Raw genomic sequence first — 20,531 nt, 5'->3', positions numbered from 1 at the left:
ACTCGCGCGCGCGCGCGCGCGCGCGCGCGCGCGCACACACACACACACACACACACACACACACACACACACAAGCAGACATTGCCGGGATGGTTCCTTTGAAAGGGCACAGCTGATTTTCTACCCCATCCTTGACACAATCTGAGGTTGTGCTCCATCTGTAATGATCTCTCTGTCCACAGGACGTTAAACCCAATCTCTTCCTTCCTTTTAGTGTTCGAGAGGATGGTGGTTCACATCCCTTTCTCTGTGATTTTTCCTCTAAATCGTTCACGGCGAATGTTGAGGTGGTACCTTTGAAAGGGCAAAGCCAATTTCCTTCCCCATCCTTCCTAAATCCGAATTTATTTTCAGTTTCTAATGACTTTGGCCTTGTGATTAAATTTTTTTTACCCTGCTGGATAGCTGCATATGTTAGCATGCTGCTTCCGGGATTTGGAAGACATAGAGGCCACAGGTCGAATCCGCCAGGCAGATTAACTGTGAGGGCCGGTGTGCCAGGCAGCCTGGATACGCTCTTTCGTTTGTTTCTGACTAGGCGAGTACCAGGCCGATGCCCACGTTCTGCCTGTGTTCCATGTTTCGCAAACACTTCCAAAACCGTTCACATACTTTCAAGTGGCATTACACTAGATGCAGACAGAGGGATTACATGTTCCATTCTGGAGGAGAAGGGGAGCGTGGTCATGGAGGGCATCTGAGCACCCTCTACCACAAACTTTCATTATCCAATTCAGATCAACGTGCCAACCATGTGAAGATATGGGATAAGGCCAGGAAAAAGAAAGGTGACTATACTGCAGATTACCCGACTTTTGGCTAATGCAAGTAGCCCAGATTGGCAATGGCTAATCTAGTGGACTATATTACCCTTCAGTTTCCATCTGCAAACTAACTGTGATTGTGATATTTTGGCAGATATTGTATGGATGTGTAAGTGGGTTGTTGACCGTCATGGCTCTACATTTAATTTTTATGAAATGACAGAGCTTCGGCATTCTTTGTCATGATAACAGTGTTAAAAGGGAGGTAGCCAGAAAATTAACAATAATGATGCCAACAGAATTAGTGTGCTAATGAAGACTAGGACTGTGATAGCTCTCTAGGCTTATTAAAGCCTAAATTCTAGGACCAACCATGTATTGAACCTTAAATCTTCTGCATTGTAATCTAACACTTAACCACACAACCACCAAACCAAAATCATTATAAAGTAATGGATGTTGTTAATAAAAAAAAAGACTGATCATCGCGCATTTATCAAGCGCCAGATGAACATGTTTGGACAATGATTGATTATTACGAGTGTGTGGTCAGGTAAATGGTGGAAAAATCTACAACTATGTGAGCTGGTAATTGCTGGAAAATAATTTTTTCAAGTTATTCAGAGTTTAACACAGTATAAAAGTGTAAATGCTGCAATGTGTTGAAGAAGAAATATGTATGACAAAGGGTTTTACATTTGTGGTTTTCTTTTACAAAATCCCTCTTAAACTGAAACAGCTTTTTTACAGAAATATGTGCACAAAATTTCATAATTCTAGCATTCATCGAATCTGAGGAAAAGGTACATAAACATTAAAAAACAAACTTCTCAGGAAACACAGTTTAAAGTTCTACCTAACTCTTTTCCTTATGTCACTTCTTCTTCAGAAGGCACCATATTTGTACTCTGCGTCGTCTTTCCCTTCAAGGCTTCTCTTCTGGTTTCTTGTTGTCGGTCGTCTTTCCTTTACCAGATCTTCAACTGACTTTTCAGCTGCAGAGATGTGCTGTAAATCTATTTTTATCAGAATGTCTTTAGTAAAATTTCCTATCTTGAAGCCCATTCTTTCTAATACCTTCATCCTCCCCATGTTCCCATCATTAAATACAAAAACTGCACCATAAGTTGCAATTCTGATAACTGTAGCAGATGCAAATGTGTTTTTATGGCATCGTTTCCATATGCATGAACTTAGAGACTCATTTGGATTTTGGGTTTTGCCATGAACACACTTTTTGAGAAGTGCAGGATCGGCCAGAAATCTGTAAATGGGCTTGACAATATCCAGGATATAATTTAGAAGCCTCTCCTTGTGAATGTAGGGGTTGCTATCCCTCTGAGCTTGTAGATATTTACACCAGCTAATGTGGCACAGATTATGAATGGGGTGTTCATCTGTTGACAACATGTGGAAATATGTAGCCCATACGGCACTTTTCATGTCATTTACACTGGATAGGCACTATCTGATAGCTTTGCCATAATACACTTGAAGAGAGTCTATCATCTTCTTTTGAGTCCACCAATGCCCTTTCCATCTTCAACTTTTTGCCCTTAATGTCACTGACAAGTTTCTTCAATCTTGAGCCCATTCTCTTCTGGATGTGACCTATAAATTCATTTCTCAATTGAGAGTTCTCCATAAGGTTTGCTCTCATTCACAGACTTGAATGCACTGGAGTCACCATCCCCAAGATATTTCACATATCTGACACTACATTCCTTGACAGATTTCTTAAAAATAATTTGCATACCATCTCCTAGCTGCTATCATACTGTCCTCACACAAGTCAGAAATTATGTTTTCCGGTACACAGTTTTTTTGTGTAAGTCTCAGATGTGGCACTAGCATATTCATTATTCCACACAATAAAGTTCCCTTTTCTCTCCCAACTCCAGTGCACCTCAATCCATAGGTAAACCTCATATTAGCTTCATAGTACCAGTTTCTACATTTAGAAGTTTTGAATGAGCTACCAGCATCGCATTTTTTGTACACAATATGAAGATTGGCCGCCAAGCCTACTCCCTTACTATCATGTATAATCTGAATGTTATCACTACCACATGTCTTACAAACACAAGAAAATTTCACTGCTGCAGTCAATAATTCAAGATCAATTAATCTAAATCCAATGTACCGAGATTCATTACTGTAGTATGCACCATTCACCTCACCAGTTTTTCGCTTGGAGCTGCTAGGAGACGAGTTCACATTTTCAGCTGATATTCTTACTTTGGACATGGCCTCATTGCTGGTTTGTCGTTGTTTCTCACGTTTTCCATTCACTAACTTATGCTTAGTCATAAACAATGCATCTAGTTGGTTATTGTTTATAAGATATGGAACAGAGTCAAATATGATCTATAAAACCAAAGATTATGTATCATGGCCTTCTAGATGTATCCCGCGCATTTTTGGTTGAAAGTAATACACAGAATCATTGTTCACTGAGCTGGTATTGAAGAGCCGCTTCAAAACGTGGACGTGCCAGGGAGGCTGCGTCACACTTTTAATTAATTTTCAGGCACTTTGGATGCGATTTCAACATTGAAACTTTGGTAACTTATTGTCCATGAGTTATACTAACAAATAAAAAAATAAATCGAAAATTGACATTTTTGGTCAATTTCATGAACGTCCCCCCTTAAGAGACATTTCATTGGAGTTAGTTTATATTTCTGACCCTTTGTATTTTTATTGTGCAAATTACCTGAAATATTATTCATAATTTAAGTTTTGCTTAAAGTATTTAACAACTATATCCACAGGGCAATAATTCATTTCCCATAAAAATTGTAGTTTACATTATTGTGGACAGTATTTTTGACAAAATATGTAGCACTGTCTTCCTACATGTAATACTGTACTTCACTAATAGAAAAAAAGGTCATGAAAGAGTAGGCTGGAGCATATCTTGTAGGACCATAGTAACTATGTGATTTGCTGTGTAAATACAACAGTTCAACTTGTTTGAAGGTCAGGTCTTGCTTTTCGAAGGAAGGTATATTTTAGCACACCAGTTTAACAACTGGTAATAATTTCCTTTGAATAGTTAAGTTTAAAAAAATCAAGGTTTCTCAGCACTGTAATTACTTAATCTTATTCAAAAATATGTTTTTTTACACATTTTCAATACAAATGATACAAGAAAATGGCTTCTTTCTTGCATATACTTCTCTTAAAAATTCAAATTCACAGATTCATCTAATTCTGGCAAAATTAAAAAGGTAAATAAGACATTTTGACAGCAACTGTACTGTCACCAAATATAACAGCGGGCATAACTGGAAGCAGATATGAAGGGGCATGTGGTCAGCACACTTCACCTGGTCAGTGTCAATTTATGAGTCTGGTACTACTACTCGGTTTGCCTCACAATGGCTTGAGTACAGTTGCTTGCCAACAGTGCTCAGTGAGTCCGGACAATCACCCGTCCAAGTGCTAGCCAACCCCGTCAGCACTTAACTTCAGTGATTTGATAGGAACTGATGTTACCATTGCAGCAAGGTCGTTGGCTGCTTCCATTATCACTTTCTTTCTACTGCTTGGAAAAATGCTAAATACGAACAATTGCATGTTGATCTAAATTACATAACTTCCATGAATTTGTGTACACTGCATAGATGACGGGTGGTGGGAGTGGATGGGACAAGAGGGGGGTACTTGGCCCTCCCCCCCGTGTGAAATCTGGAGTACAGAGTTTTCATACATTACACTTCTGATAACAAATAACGACCAGTACTCTTGAATGTAATAACTTTTCGCTTGTGTATAAAATTTAGTTCCTGTAGTGTCACACTTCTCGAAAGTGACTAACTTGTCTATATCAAAAACAGCAGCAAAATTTCTCTGGATACTCGTCGAACTCTTTAGGTTGACAGGTGGAAACATTGCTATAATAACTTTGTACTACTGCCAGTACAATGGCATAAGCAGAAATATCAGATGATGATAGTATAACCTTCTCTCAAATTGCAGCAGACACTAAATGCATTGTATGAAGCTGTAATGCATATTAAGGTTTTCAATTGAAGTTGCATTACATGATGATATAGTGATACTCATTGTGTCAGTGGTTTTGTATTCAGTTTTAGTGTGTTGCCCGTCAAATGTTGGTGAACTGTAAGAATAGGCATTTGTGTGGGTCTGCAGTGTTTATCAGTGCTCTTTTCATTTTATAATGATTGAACCATATGTGGCTGTCTTCGTATACAGCTAAAATACTGCTGGAATCATTGTTGTCATATCTGTAAAAATATGAGCATCAAGCAAATTCAGCCAGCGCTTTTTTTCCTTTTGTTAAAAGTAATCATTTGTTACCAGTTCAGTTTCTCCTAGTCTTTGTAGGGAATAACAGACAGTGATAGTGTGGTATAGTTGGTAACACTTTGTGTTTTGATAAATTTTAGTATACTGTAATATACTCAGATGTTGGTTGGGGTGGGTGCAGAGGGAATTTCAGTGGAATAAGGAAAACCTTCGTGTAGCCCCAATAATTGTTGTTGTGGCTTAATGAAAAGGTTAAGGTAATTCTTCACAATTCTATTTTGCATTAGTAAAATGTAAATTCTTTTTTTGTCTCCATTAGAAGATGCTATCCTGTTGCGTAACCTTCAGATTTGAGACTTAAAAAGTGATTCTGTTGAATTGTGTGCTTTAAATCTAGTAGGTTCTTTCACTTCCAGTACTATAGCTGACTTTCTATTTAAGCTGTTATCTGTTCTCAGTTCCACGTGTCGTTCTGCAGACCAGATTCAGGTTACCTCTCAGGCACAGGAAGTGCGAAAAAGGTAGCTACTGGGCTGGCTTGCTTCATATTCTGTTAGATTTGTGGCATGTTTCTTTCATAAACTGTTTTACTTTATAAATATATTGCATCTGTGACTTTACTGTAACAGTGTTGGGTAGTGCAGCAGTAAACCTAGTTCCATTAAATTTTGGCACCCTTGGGTTTCATGTAAATTCTTTTCCTCGTTTAATTTCGTCTAGGATAGGAATGCAACACAACAAATAAAATTTTAATTTTTAGAGCCTTTTGTGTACTTACAAGTGATAGAAAATGCAAGCATAATTTTTCCTGTATAAACATTGCCATTGTAATTTCAAAATCATATTATCCAGGTATCCAAATCTCATATCTTTTGTTTCAATCATTGAAAAGTACTGTATAAAATGTAGTCATTTAAATTAGTAAAAAATACTTTTTTCACCATGTAATTGGGCTTCAGTTGTGCTCCTGTTCACATGAATGTTTTATCTAGTGAATGATGTAGTGTGCATGATATCACTGTAATATCTAGCCATCTTCTTCCTACTTCTAATGGACACTAACAAAGAGGGTAATAGCAGAGAATTAATTCCACGTATTTCCTCCTTCTAACTCTTCTTACCCAATGTATATAAACATGAGAAGTTATGGAAACAGTGAGTACAGTTACTCACTCTTGATCCTTCTGTTTTGGATTCTATCAAAGAATGCCGAATGCTGAATAGACCACGAGGACAGAACTAGCACTAAGTTACGGTGGGATTTGAATTGCAGTTAAAATAACAAATTTAGAAAGATTATCACATGTATCCCCATGGTCACTAAATCAGTGCCTTCTGAGCATAAGAAAATAGTATTCATATGGCTTAGGTACTGGACATACGTAACCAACCTAATTTCTTGCCTACATTGTCGTAAGTACTGTTCTACGTAGTTGCTTTGCCTTGTCATGTGACAGAAAATCAATTACGGTAAATATAGAGAACGTGCTTGTCGGTGGGGTTACTCACATGCATCACTTTCGCTTTATACAGGGTGTTTATAAATGAATATTGGGGTTTTAACACTTTATAATATTTATTATATTAAACTTACAATTATAAATGATATGTCAAATGAAGCAGCAACTCAAACAGTTTTACCAAGAACCTTATAAATGTTCAATGTGAGCACCATGTGTCACACGGCACACACATCAAGTCCATACCTGAGTTCTTTCCAACGATGATAAGTCCGTCTTCAGTGATTGTAGCAACAGCTGCTTCAAAACAGTTTCTTAATTCAGGGAGGTCTGCTGGTAGCAGAGGCACGTACACACGATCCTCGATGAAGCCCCAAAGGAAAAAATTGCATGGCGTTAGGTCGGGTGAACGTGGAGGCCATGCAAAGCAAGCCCTCTGATTGGGCCCCTTGCAGCTTATCCAGCACTTGAGTTGCTCTTTCATTTGACATGTCATTTATAACTGTGAGTTTAATGTATGAGCTGCAGCAGTATTTGTTTAACAGTGACTTGGAAACTCTTAGTGCATTCCAGTTATGGCAGTAATGAGGAATAGTGTGGGACTTCTTTCCCAGCATTACAACATGTAATCTCAATGGGTAGGCATTTCCCAAAGTTGTGAATTTTAAATTTGCTTCCATTATTCTAAAAGCATAGTGTGTAGTCGTTTCCAAACTTTTGCATGACTTTAGTTAGTTACCAATGATAATGATGCAAGCCCAGACTGGGGAAATCAGCCAAAGACTGTTACACCACTTTCACCCAATTTCACTGTCAGTACAACACACACTGGTGAATATAAATTGCCAGGCATCCACCAGGGTCACATCTCATCCGAGTGACGCGCCATATAACCTTCCTTTTACTAAATCATCATCGCTTACTTCTCACATTAGGACTGTTATTGTTACCACCAATGTAAGCAGTTTTGGCCATTCTTGTGATCAGTGACTTCTGGGCAGCAGAACAGCTTTAAAAAAAAGTCCTGTTGCCTCTTTAAAGATTTTTTTTGTCAAATATTTATGTACGTCAGTTGCTTCATGTAGTTTGTTTAATAGTTTTGACAGTCAGTATCAGGTAATTTTATAGCCTTCTCCAATATTGATTGGGGTAGTGCTTCTCTGACATTTCCACTCCCAAGTAACATCACTAATGTTTCTTTGGCACAGTCACTTCTCATCTATAGTAGTTTAATTTGTAGTGCAGACTTCAATCCACTAAGCTGACAATGAATTTCTCTCTGTATGCACTGTGTAATGACAACATGGTGACCTGGTGTCTGTAAAATATAATAATCTAACTTCATTAGGAAAACGATAAAGATTGCTACTCACCACATAGAGGGGTCATTATGTTGCAGACAGGCTCAATGAAAATGATTGCTAAAATGTTTGTTTTCTACTTTGGAAGGAGTCTGTCTGAAAACTCACACACACATTCACACAAACACAACTCGCAGACACATGGCCACTGTCTCTTGGCACTGAGGCCCAAATCCCTTAATAGTAATCTCTCACAGAATGTTTAAATCGTATACAATGTTTATTACCCATTTCATTCAGAGATAGGGGAAGACAGAAATTGACATACACTCAGAAAACAATTGAGGACATAAAATGCAAGTGCTACTGTGAGATGAAGAGGTTGGCACTGTAGAGGAATTCATGGCTGGCCACATCAAACCAATCAGAAGATAATGACTCGGAAAACATTCAAAAGTGCCCAGTCCATGTATGTGCTGCACTTTTCATTCACAACAAAGACGTGACTTCATTATTTACTACTGAATATCTAATAATGCTTTTTGAATACCTAAATAAATTGTTGTATATCTTCACACAGCTTTCTTACTTTTTTAAGCAATCTGATTGACAGGATTGTTTTAGTTCATAGAGAATCCTAGATAGCCATGTCCTGTTAAATTTATTTGTTGTTCTATGTACAGGATTGTAATATAGGCATCTAGCAGAGGTATCAGTGATCAATATTGACCATGGGCCACTCAGTCTGGAAACCAAGTGAAGATAAATATGAAAGTGTCACAGCTGTAGAAAATTGAATTTGTAATATGAACAGGGCCCCTCAGGTTTCTCAAATTGACATAATGTTGTAAATCTTCTCAAATGAATTTTGGAATGGACTGTTAAAGAAGTACAACAGATTGCTTCTTCTGTCCATCCGAAACTGATATAATACTTTGTGATGTTGATGGTGATTTAACATTGTACCACACTGTGGAGTCAGTCACTTCTCAGCAATAGTAACACGAATGATGTTGGTATTCTTTGATTAACACAGGTTTGAACTGATAAATATTATGAAGAATAAATCTTCTGGTGTAAATCATTACATGTCTTTGTGATAGAAGAGAGATGAGGCCATACTTATATCACAGTTATTTCACAGAGTTTCAAGTGTAGGGGTTTATGCTCACACGTTGTTGTTGATCTTCAGGCTTCTCTTCTTTACACTGTACAGTAACTGCCTCTAGTATGCAAAGATTGTGTCTTCACTTTTGGTGCTTGCCATCTCTTTATCTCACCAGGAAGAGGATATGTCCAAATTTCCGGCTCTTTATCATCAGAGTTCACACAGCAGAAAACAGAGCAGACAGACTTGCTGTCAAATTCTCATACCCACAACAGTTCTCCAGTGTTACTTGTGTACTGTTCACAGATTAATGTTGGATGTTTATTTGTTTGCTTTCAAATGTCTGTAATAGAGATAGTATTCTTGGTTAACAGTTTAGTGGTGGTTAGTGTGAAGTAATGTGCTGTGTGTGATTTCTATCCATACTGCACACGCAATCTACAGACATGAGCAGTCAAAGTAATAGTGAGTGGGAAGACTATTGGGCATGGCAAGTTTTATAGTATTTTGAGTTTATATTTTAGTATCTTAAATAATTGTATCTTATTGTGGTTGACTGCATGTTTACCATTGACAGTAAATCGTAAAATGTTGCTTGTAGCATGCTTAATCTGACTTCGCTGTTAAATCTGTCTTATCTGTTTGTAGAAATTTTTTGTAAGCTGCATAGCTTTTAATATAAAGATTATTAGTTACTTGAATTGTTGTTGAAGTGCTTGGTCATATAGTTTCTTTTCCCTTTTTAAATTTTGTGAAGTTTGCTCTTACTTTTCACTCAAATATGGTCTAAAATTTTCGTTGTTATCTGACTACTTCATCTCACATTATTATTGATTTGTGGTCCTTGAGGATGAATGAAATTGGTTAATGTAGTCATCAACTGGTACCTTTTCACGTGGATAAGAAGAGTTTAAACTTTATTTCATATACACACACAAAATTGTAATGGTGTGCTTCCTTCTTTTCTCCTCTCATAATTATTATCATCTATTACCTTGCCTGTTAAAGAAATTGTATTAGATGTTTAACAACAGGTAAAAAATAAATGTGTGTTAATAACATTGTTATGTTCGATTAGATAAGTTTAAGGATCTCTTATTGTTTTCAGCATTTAGTGTACGACAGAGCAATTACACATGTGGATGTTGGCAATGGCTTTTGCTTTTGTTTCAGTGAACTCAGCATAGCATCAGCACGGGCATCGGTTATGGTGTATGATGACATCAATAAAAAATGGATTCCAAGTGGAACATCATCTGGTTTGTCAAAGGTTCATATTTACCAGCATCAAGTGAACAACACATTTAGAGTAGTTGGTCGCAAACTACAAGATCATGAGGTATATGTTCATAATATTTGTAATGTCAATAATTTTAAAGATTAAGGTGTGTTTTTAATTTTTCCTCTTCTGGCTGCTGATATCTAAAACGAAAAGTTCAGTGACATCATCCTCACTTTACAATATCTTAGCGACAATCCATTTACATATTTGCAAATAATAGAACACAGCAATCAGTTGTCCTCTTTTTTATTTATTTTATTTTATTTTATATTCCCAGTTGTGATTTGCCAGTATAATAACTGCTTATTGTCATCTTGTGAGCTACCAAACATAATATTCTTGCCACTGTACGTTTTGTGGTACATTGTACTTCTGTTTCGTCTCATACAGTAACTTGTAATGTCTGCATCTATTTCTGTGTTATGGAAAAATTTTCTTTCATGACTCTTTTTAATTTAGCTGTCCCTGCTTTTTTTATATAATTTTATGAGTATGCTTGTTGATGTTGACTTAGATACCATTCATGCATTAAACCCTTAATCTTCTTTTCTACCCATCTCTTATTAACAGATAACTTCACCTTTAACACTGTTAGTTTCCTTATTTTTACTTTTTTTCCTGTGGCTTAGACAGCAGATTAACTATTATTTCTGTACATCATTAGTAAAACTGCTTCATTTTATGGTCTTGAATTTCCAATTTCTACCTTTCCTGGTTTCTTGAAAAAGACTGAGTAGATCGAATGCAGTTGTCATCCCAGCTCTGTGTTGTACGACTTAGTAGTTTTGTGATGCAAAGGCCTGAGTGTTGATCATGAGCATTTGGAGAAATTAGTCGAAGAGAGGGGTCAAGATTCTAAAAGAGTGTGTGTGTGTGTGTGTGTGTGTGTGTGTGTGTGTGTGTGTATGTGTATGTGTGTGTGTGTGTGTGTGACAGAGAGAGAGAGCAAGAGAGAGAGAGAAAGATTTTTGAAACTGTTTTATCATAATTTTTCGGATGTGGTGTGCAGTGGACAGATGTCATGTCATGTGAGGATCTATCAACTGATTTTTTTTTTTACTGCTATAATTTACCTTCTATAAAAGTATTTTGTTGGAAAGATAACATCATGCAGTGCAGGGCCTATTTTTCCCTTTTATGGACTGTTTGTTTTTTCTTTTGTGGCTATGTCACTCAAATAAAACACAGCACACTCATGTCTTTAAAACCAAAATTGCGGTGCCTTGCAGTCCTCGCTTTCTGCTTATCTATTGACACTGATACCCTTCTTTATATCCCAGAATATAAACGGTCTTGGTTGTGAAATTATTTAATATCAGTGTTGCAATTCACCCTTTTGGGGCGACATCAGATTGTGTAAAAGTAGTTGGATACTTAACCCATGCATCATAAAGCCATATAAAATGGAAAATGGACTCAACAGTAACTGGATATGTTGGTTGCATCCATTCTTCCATTTTATGTGACTCTATGATAGATGGGTTACATATACAGCTATCTTTACGCTATCTGATGATGTCCCAAAAGGCTGAAATGCATCATTGATAGTGAATAATTTCGCAACCAAGACTGTTTTTATTCTGGAATAACTTGAAACTGGTTGCTGTAGCTCCCTACCATGATGGAATAGAATAATTTTCCCCTTCTTTTTAGTAACATTTAATTTGTAATTTAAAATTATAAAGACTTCAATCCTGATTTTGATGACTCTCAAACGATTCTATACTCAGTTATTCTGTTTTGGTTTGAGCTCATTATCTGTCTGAGTAAATAACTTCCATATTACTTATTTTCTTTTGTGTTACAGCAAAATCTGCATCATGTTGAAGGAATTTGAACTCCGTTTCATTAACCCACTCCCATCCCTCCCCATTGATCGTGTATGGCCATAGCCTCATTATTGTGAAATTCTGATTCTGATCAAGACTTGAATCGCTATAAACTGATATATACAAAGTAATAGATCTGTGAGAAGAGGCACCCTCCCACAGTGACCAACAGCAATTTTCATATGCCTCAAGAAGCAAAATAAACTATGTAATAATGTCTTGGCACACAACACTGATCATTATAGTTTCAGTGAAAATATGGCCCACTATTTGATGCTGCAGTATGGCACGGCACTGCATCCACAAATTTTCTGACAATGGGGGGGGGGGGGGGGGGGTGTTTTCCTGAAAGATGTGTGGGCTTTCGGTTATCAAATTCTTGTATTTTGACTCTTCACATATCCACTAAGGTGAACTCCTACATCACCAGTGAAGAAAACATATCAAGTACTGTGATTCCATAGATGTCAACAAATAACCAAAACCATATAGCCCACAGTATGCTAGATGGTTTTCTTTATCTGCAACTTTAATTTCTGCACACTAAGAGCACGATATGTGTGAAATTTTAATTTCTGCTTAGCTTTTTCACAACTACATTATGAAATCTGAGGTTGGACAGATAATCTCCTGAATATTTTGGAAGGTGAATACAGTATCATATCAGTCACCTTTGCCAGTTTGTTGTCTGCCAAGATAATTGGTTGACTGCTGCTTGTCTTGTCTTCAACTGTTGAGTATACTGGAAATTGATGATGAAGTTCATTATTGTTAAATTGTTCAGCACTGTGGCATCTGGATATTTCCATTGAGGTGTGTTTGCAACATATGCATATGCTTTATTGGCAAAATACTGTTCAACAGTGAATATTTGTTGTTCATGGGAAAAGTGCACAGGTCACACATGCATTTTGGGCATATATAGATGTGATTTGTGGACGTCATGGAAAGTAGTCTTTGCAGAGATCACTTGTCCAGATGTGAAAATAAATTCCTTTCTGCTGCTGAGCAAAACTTTATTCATCAGTTAGTTCCATTAATAAACATTCCCTTTTCTCTTCTTGGCTTTATTTCCACTATTAACATCACTAGTTACATTAGCTCAAACACTTGGTTGAACAGCTATACTGCAGTTATTACCAAAACAACAAGTGTCGCTTTTTAGTACTGCAACAGTGTGGCTTCATACTCTGCTTATGGCTGGGTCCTCCTTCTATTCAAGTAAGGAAACACTGGAAACAAGTGCTTCAAAATAAAGTTTGACGTGGAATTTAGTAGAGAAAAATATTAATATGATGATCTGTATCCTGATCATGAATAGAGTCAGGGTATATGCGGTATGCTATTTTTTATCATTGTTTGAGATGAGCCCTTTTGCTTAACTCTCAAATGGACTACTGTTGTCTTGTGTCTTGCAGTATTGCTGTGTAAGGCATTCATTTTGATTTTCTATTCATTAATAAATTGTCTAGTCATTTACCCCTCTCACATACTTTGTGTAAATGCTAAACTTAACAAATAAAGTGTACTGTATCTTTTTTGTTTCTATAGGTTGTTATTAACTGTGCCATTCTGAAAGGTCTGAAGTACAATCAAGCAACTGCAACATTCCATCAATGGAGGGACAATAAACAAGTGTATGGACTGAACTTCAGCAGTAAAGAAGATGCTGATTCATTTGCAAGAGCTATGGCTCATGCCCTAGATGTAAGTCACTACATAAGTAAATGATATCATTGTTTACCTTGCTGATACATATTAATTACACTACACACTTAATTATATTCATAACAAGAAAATCAGAGATAGACAATTAAAATAAATCCAGTTAATTTTGCTTAAAATCGGAGCTCAGCGAGTTTGGACAAGTAAAACTCTCTCTCTCTCTCTCTCTCTCTCTCTCTCTCTCTCTCTCTCTCTCTCACACACACACACACACACACACACACACACACACACACACACACACACACACACAAATCTTGTTTGGAGTTCTCATTTGCACCACCAATAACATTTTTTTTCTGACAAAATTTTGTCGCTCCAAGCTATTAAGAGTTACCAGAAAACTCACATGGAGTTAGTTATGGGGAACAGATGAGTGGTCTTGTGTTCCCTGTATGGGGAGCTCCTATAATTGATCTGAGCCTCAGGACTATGATAGAATTTCATGTGAAGGGTATGATCTACATCTCTGGGCTTTTGTCTTGTCATTGCATATCAACTCCCCCCCTTGACTTTGATGGCAGTGTCTGACAAGGATTGTAGGATTCGATTTTGATCACATTCATTGTTCTAGTTGCTAGACCTAACACAGTTTATACTATGTTGCCTAGGTCTTAGCTTACGGAAGAGTGTCTGGCATTTCATGTTCAAGCTCCTTATCGCAGATGTCCAAAACCCATATGCATGCCAGCTGTATTGCTTCTTCAGTTCTTGTAACAAGTATGTTTGGTGTAGCCATTCTCAGTATTGTCAGGTTGAAATGAAAGCAAAGTATTCATTGTCTTTTCAACAGTGGATCAGGAAAAAGGCATAAAACCTGTTGTATCTTGATTTGCTGTGTTGTATACAAATAGCATTACATGCAGTAATGTCCCGGTCTCCCTGTCAGACAGCAGTGTTTATCAAGAACAGATCTGCTAATGTCTTGAGGTCATTTGTCTGCTGGTGGTAGGCAGTTGTCTTCATGCAAACAGTTCTGCATCGTGAAAGTACTTAAGACACCGGTCTTGTCTTGAAAACTTTGCATGATCAGAGATTATTACACATGATGATTCACACTTACAGATTATGTCTTCTATAGGAAACCACAGATTATGTCTTCTATAGGAAACCTGCTTATTTTTGAAACTTTGGCACTCGTATAGTTTTGGTGACTGCATAAGGAGTGAGATAGTGCACACTATTATTCATTTATACTGATTTGTCGGTTTGGGAAACCTCCACCAGATACCATTTCCAATCTGATGAAATGGAGCAACTGCAGGGCGAATTGATACCTGATATTGTGGCGGTAACGGAGACATGTGCTTTGCTCGCTGAAATTCCCTCCAGTGGCTTACACAGTCACTGACAGACCAGTAAAGATCTGGCCAAGGATACTTCCTTCTAATTTTATAAAGGGTTTCTGCATATCCCAAATGATCTGATGTCGGAGCATTGTGAAAATATTTCAATATGAATGGCCGTAAATGAGCTGCTATGACAAATCATTTTTGGCCCATTGAGTCTCTTTCTCTAAGATGTCTGTGGTCTTCGATAAAGCTGTTATTCCCTTTGTTCAGAGGCATTGTTAGTTGGGGCAGCAGTGTGACATTACTAGCACTGTAATGTTCCTCCACTCGATTCTATCAAAAATGTCATTGTCCTCGTGTTTGTGTCCATATGTTTGTGTCCATTTTTGTCTACTACTTTGAAAATAATCTTTATGAAGCTTTAGTGCCCATCTTGCCAGTTGTCTTGATGGGGGCCATTAGGCATAAAAAAAGTGACCCGTCACAGTAGTGAATGGTCTGCTGTATAAATAGGGTCGAAACTTACTGATTGCCCAAACAACTGCAAGACACTCTTTATCTGTTGTTGAATAACTCTTCTCAGACTTGGAGAGTACTCTAGAGGTGTAAGTAATTAGTGTTTCAGTGCCTTCCTGGATTTGTACTAGAAATACACCTATCTCAGAACCACAGCATTGGAGCATTACTCCATTGCAGTGTTCTCATCCAAAAGTACAAGTGGTGAACATGTCAGTGCCTCTTTAAGGATACAGAAATATCTTTCTTGCACCTCATTCCAATAAATTTTGTGCCTCCCTGCTGCAGATCATGTAGTGGCCATGCTTTGTGACTGAAATTCTTTATGAAGTGTCTGTAAGAGCACCTTCCAAGGAAACCTCTCACATCATGAAAATACTTAGGAGTTAGAAATTCTGTTGTGGCTTTTCCTTTCTTGGATGAAGACAGACTCCCTTCCCATTAACTAATATCATAAGACTTTCTCAATTTTTTGGGGTAATGAACAGGCATTTTCTTGGAACTGGGCAGAGAAGTGTATCATGGATGCATTTCAACACAGTTATAAAACAGCTTAACTGCTCCTCAAATAGCTTTGAGAAAGCAAGAATGTCATCTAGGTAGTAAAAACGCATTATCCATTTACAGTCTTAAGGCAGGTAGTCCACTGTTCGTTCAAAGGTGGTTTGAGCATTGCGCAAACCACATACCTTAACTTGGAACATGCTAAGGCTGTTAGGTGTTATGAAAATCTTCACCATTGAGAAGAATGTGTGTGTGTGTGTGTGTGTGTGTGTGTGTGTGTGTGTGTGTGTAACTGATGAAATATAGGGCTGAATCTCGCAGTATCTTCTCAACTTTGTTCAGTGGAAGACAACTATATAAATACTGACTGATGGCTTGAGGGGGGCCCGGGGGGATGGTCCTCAGTGTTTGGTATATGATATAGTGTTTCACATTGGATTGTGTGTTCTTCCTTGTCTCCGATCCGTGTTTTAATGTGCCCAAAATTGATGAAAAATGGCCAACAAACACTGACTGTTCCTTGGTAGAACTTGGAAGTAAAGGAAGCTGTATAATAAATTCCTCCAGTGGGCTGTCCAGTGGCAGTGTAGCATGTTTCTTCACTGATGGCACTGAGGTGATTTTCCAGGGCTGTTTGTATTTGGCTTCCTTCTCAAGAAGGTGACAGCTTTTGCATAGCCGTTTTGGAGACAAGGCACTGATGACGTCAGAGGTAAAAATGTCATATAGAAGCCAGGCTTGGGGTACCAGTTATAACAACATAACTAAACAGTGGAAAATCCAAGGTAGAATAAGGACAGTACTAGGCAAAAGGTTAGATTGCTACTCAGCTTAAAGCGGACAGATTGCAGATAGGCACAACAAAAAGACTGCCAAACAAGTAAGCTTTCAGACAGAAAGGCCTTCAATGGAATTCGACACACACACACACACACACACACACACACACACACTTTCATGCAAATGCAACTCACACACTCAAGTACTTCACACTAAAAATGCATTTAAAGATCACGCATAAAAGCGCATGTGGAGTTATTGCCTATGGCAGCAGACAGTGCTCCTGTTTATACATACGTAGAATGTTCTGCTAAATTATAATATTCCATAAATAAGTAAATTCCAGAAAATTCTAGAAATGAAAAATGATTGCAGATGGCTGAAATCAAACTTCTGACCCACACATTGCCAGCTAGTAACTGCAGTAACTACATCATAGCAGGCAACATACAACACATAGCAATAAAATATGGAGGTCCTAAGTAAAAGCCTATGTCAGATGAATATCAATTTTGATGACTTTGTTTTTAGTTTACTCTATTTTGTGGACAAAACTTAGGTTTTAAATATTAGGTTTCAGCCTGGTCTGTTTGGTAAATTGTTTTCTTGTTTCATTAATAACATAGTTCTGACAAATGTATATAAAATGGAGCATCTTCTACTGCAATAGTAAGATTTTCTTGTGTAATGATTTTCCAGATCCTAGGTAACGCTCTGTCTAGGTCTCTAGGACAGCCTCCTTCTGTCTCAAGCACACAACCAATCTACCAAGTCTCCAGTAATGGGCAATATGAGGAGGACATGGGATACAGGTAGGACTGTTTCCTTTGTGTGTCTTATCTTGGTTTGTCTTTTGATGTGTTAGGTTAAAGTGCAATCTTTTATGATGCAGTCACTTCACTTGAGTTCTGTTAAGCAATATGTATTTTGTTTCTTGTTGATCAAAAGGATTGATTTTGGCACATTGTTCAGTGTGATGTAGATTTGTAGAATTTTCTAGTCAGAATAAAAATTGTTGCAAAAATATATGCTCCAGGTTCAATCATTGCCCATTTATGTATATTTCACATGCTGTATATGTTTCATACAGAAATTATAACAACAATAATTAATTGAGGAAAGCACTGGATTTCTCATTTTTGCTGAAAAGAAATTTTTGTTCAGTACCTAAATGTTGTTGATGCTCTATTCTTACTGTGTGATATTTCAAACTGGAAACTAAATACAGGCCTTTTTTTGTCTGTTGTGTATTTACTGTGTCATCCAACTGTGCAACAGGTCCCAGAAACTGCTACAGTTTTGCACAAAATTATTTTTTATAGGAGTACCTTAAAACACTGCAGAACCAACCAGCCTGAAAAATGGCAGCACATTGGACTTGCAAAAATCAGTTAACTGATTGATAACATGACATGTATACAATTTCCTGTACAGAGCAAAAATAGTGCTTAAATTTCTTCACATTCGCTCATTAATTAAAGAGCTTAACCCACATTTGTAATACCAACAGAGGGGTTCGTATAGGAGAATAATGTGATCAAGTATACTTTATACTTTCTATGAAAAATCCTTGCTGCTTTTTTTCTGTTCAGCCCGCTTATAGGTAATTAAAAGTATAATATATGTTGCAGGTGAACTTCATTTGTAGCTGACACAGTAAAGTAGATACCCATGTTTCTTGGAAAAACTATAAACCATCCTCAACTTGAAACTGAAAGAAGTAGAGATAATCATTTTTGAGTACTCACAGTTCACAAATTGGCATTCTTGATGGTTCCTAAATACAGTCATGGGCCACGTGGAAACAGGTGTTATTCACCTTCAGTTAACATTCAAGTTGTGATAGTGTGTGCCATTGTGATTTACTAGTATATCAGTAATTGGGAATGATTTTCTCCTGGCAATAACAGTTCTACAGCTATACTTATTACTTTTTTATTTCTCTGTTTGTTACTAGTTTTGGATTGTAGCCATGATACCATGTTCCTATGTAAAAATAGTACACGAAGAGGGAGTCTCAGATAAAATTTTTTTTGTATTGTGTTAAAATGTCATAATATTACTCTTAATTTATGTAATACATCATAGGACATTAATCCCCACAAAACCTAAAATATACGTTTGATAATTTATTACTTTGACTTCTATCCTTTTTGTAGATAAAGTTGACTCTCCATGTGTCTCCAGGAAAACATAATTAAATTCCACCTAAAATACCATGTGTAGAAGAATGAAACTGGAATTTGCTTGCAATAATTTCACATCTGTTGGTGGAAACTGATAAATAATATTTTATTCTTAACAACCTCCACTGATATTTATACATTTCTCCCACCTCTCTGGCAGGCTGTGAATGCTACATCAAAAAAGCAGATCTTCTTTTGAAGCGAACCAGTCAGCGAGCCATTTTCGCATATTTTCATATGAATTGAAGCATTGTTCAGTGAGAGAATGTCCCAGTGATGGAAATAGGTGATAAACGGATGGAGCTAAGTCGAGAAAAGCTGCATAACATAGTATTTCCCAACGGAACGCCTTGATGTTTCCCAGACCCGTTCTGCTGTGTGTCATGGGGTGTTATCATGGAGCAATATGACTTTGTGTTGCCTTTTTCTGTATTCAGGTCGTTTTTCATGTAATGCTTGATTTAAATGAATCATTTGCTATTGTTAGCGATCGGTGTTATGGTTTCATCATGTTTTAGCAACTCATAATAGATGACACCCTTCTGATCCCACCAAACACAGAGCATGTCTTCTTCCCAAAGTGATTTGGTCTTGCAGTGGATGTTGATGATTTGCCCGGATTCACCAATGATTTACAATGCTTTGGATTCTCAAAATACATCCATTTTTCGTCACCTGTCACCATTCAATGGAGAAGCAACTTTCTTTTGTATCTGGCGAGCAGCATTTCACAAGTGATCTTTTGATTTGCTTGCTGTCTTTATTCAGTTCATGTAGAACCCATTTTCCCATTTTCTGCACCTTTCCCATAGCTTTCAACTGAAGAGAAATGGCTTTCTGCATCACATTCAATTGTTACACAAATTCCTGTTTGAGTTTGAGTATCATCTTCTCCAACAAGGCCGGCAATTCATTGTCTTTGAAGTTTTTCGGTGGTTTCCCACGCTTGTCGTTTCTCACATCAAAATCACTACTTTTAAATTTTTTGAACCACTCAAACCACTGTTTTTCCGAAGAGCATACTGAAAGCTTCGACAAGTGTTCGATGCAATGCTGCAGCAGTTTTCTTCAAATGATAACAGAAAACCAATGCTGTCTGCAAATAGTAGTTTGTAGGCACAAAACTAAACATGTTTACAGGTTTGAAACGGATGCCAATATATGGAATTTGGGTTACTGTGTGTTGACATTCATCATCAGCTGTTACAGGAAGCAGATGGTGGCACAGCACACACAGTCTCACAGGCCCTACTCTGATGGCTAGCACCTTCTATAAAGAAATTCTGGTTTCATACTTCTACACCGGGTATAGTTTAAGTTCCAGATAGCTACATAATCTGGCAAGCATAGTAATAAAATGGGAATGGTGAACTGCCAATAAGGATTAATAATAGTAGTAAAATTGACAAGAAGGAATAATGACAACACACCATATAGTCTAAATATAAAAAAAAGTATAATCAGCATACATTGTTCAGAGCAAAGCTTCTCTCATAGATGTCCATTTGG

At 37.3% G+C, this 20,531-nt stretch overlaps 1 protein-coding gene across 6 annotated transcripts in view; it reads left to right on the top strand.

The window, feature by feature from the left end:
- LOC124615428 (protein enabled) overlaps positions 1-20,531 on the top strand; it is a 182,322-nt gene that overhangs the window by 135,350 nt on the left and 26,441 nt on the right. For 3 of the 6 annotated variants that reach the window (XM_047143312.1, XM_047143309.1, XM_047143308.1), the window contains exons 2-5: positions 5,498-5,560; positions 10,082-10,247; positions 13,571-13,726; positions 17,536-17,648. In XM_047143312.1, the coding sequence (XP_046999268.1) occupies positions 5,498-5,560; positions 10,082-10,247; positions 13,571-13,726; positions 17,536-17,648 (498 nt within the window). Of the gene's footprint in view, positions 1-5,497; positions 5,561-9,135; positions 9,399-10,081; positions 10,248-13,570; positions 13,727-17,535; positions 17,649-20,531 lie in introns of those variants that run through there. The other 3 variants (XM_047143313.1, XM_047143310.1, XM_047143311.1) reach the window with 3 other exon arrangements.

Source organism: Schistocerca americana, chromosome 5 (genome assembly GCF_021461395.2).
Source record: "Schistocerca americana isolate TAMUIC-IGC-003095 chromosome 5, iqSchAmer2.1, whole genome shotgun sequence".
NCBI classification, from domain to species: domain Eukaryota; kingdom Metazoa; phylum Arthropoda; class Insecta; order Orthoptera; family Acrididae; genus Schistocerca; species Schistocerca americana.
The sequence above is the reverse complement of the archived record's forward strand: the minus strand, read 5'-3'. Positions and strand labels throughout refer to the sequence as shown.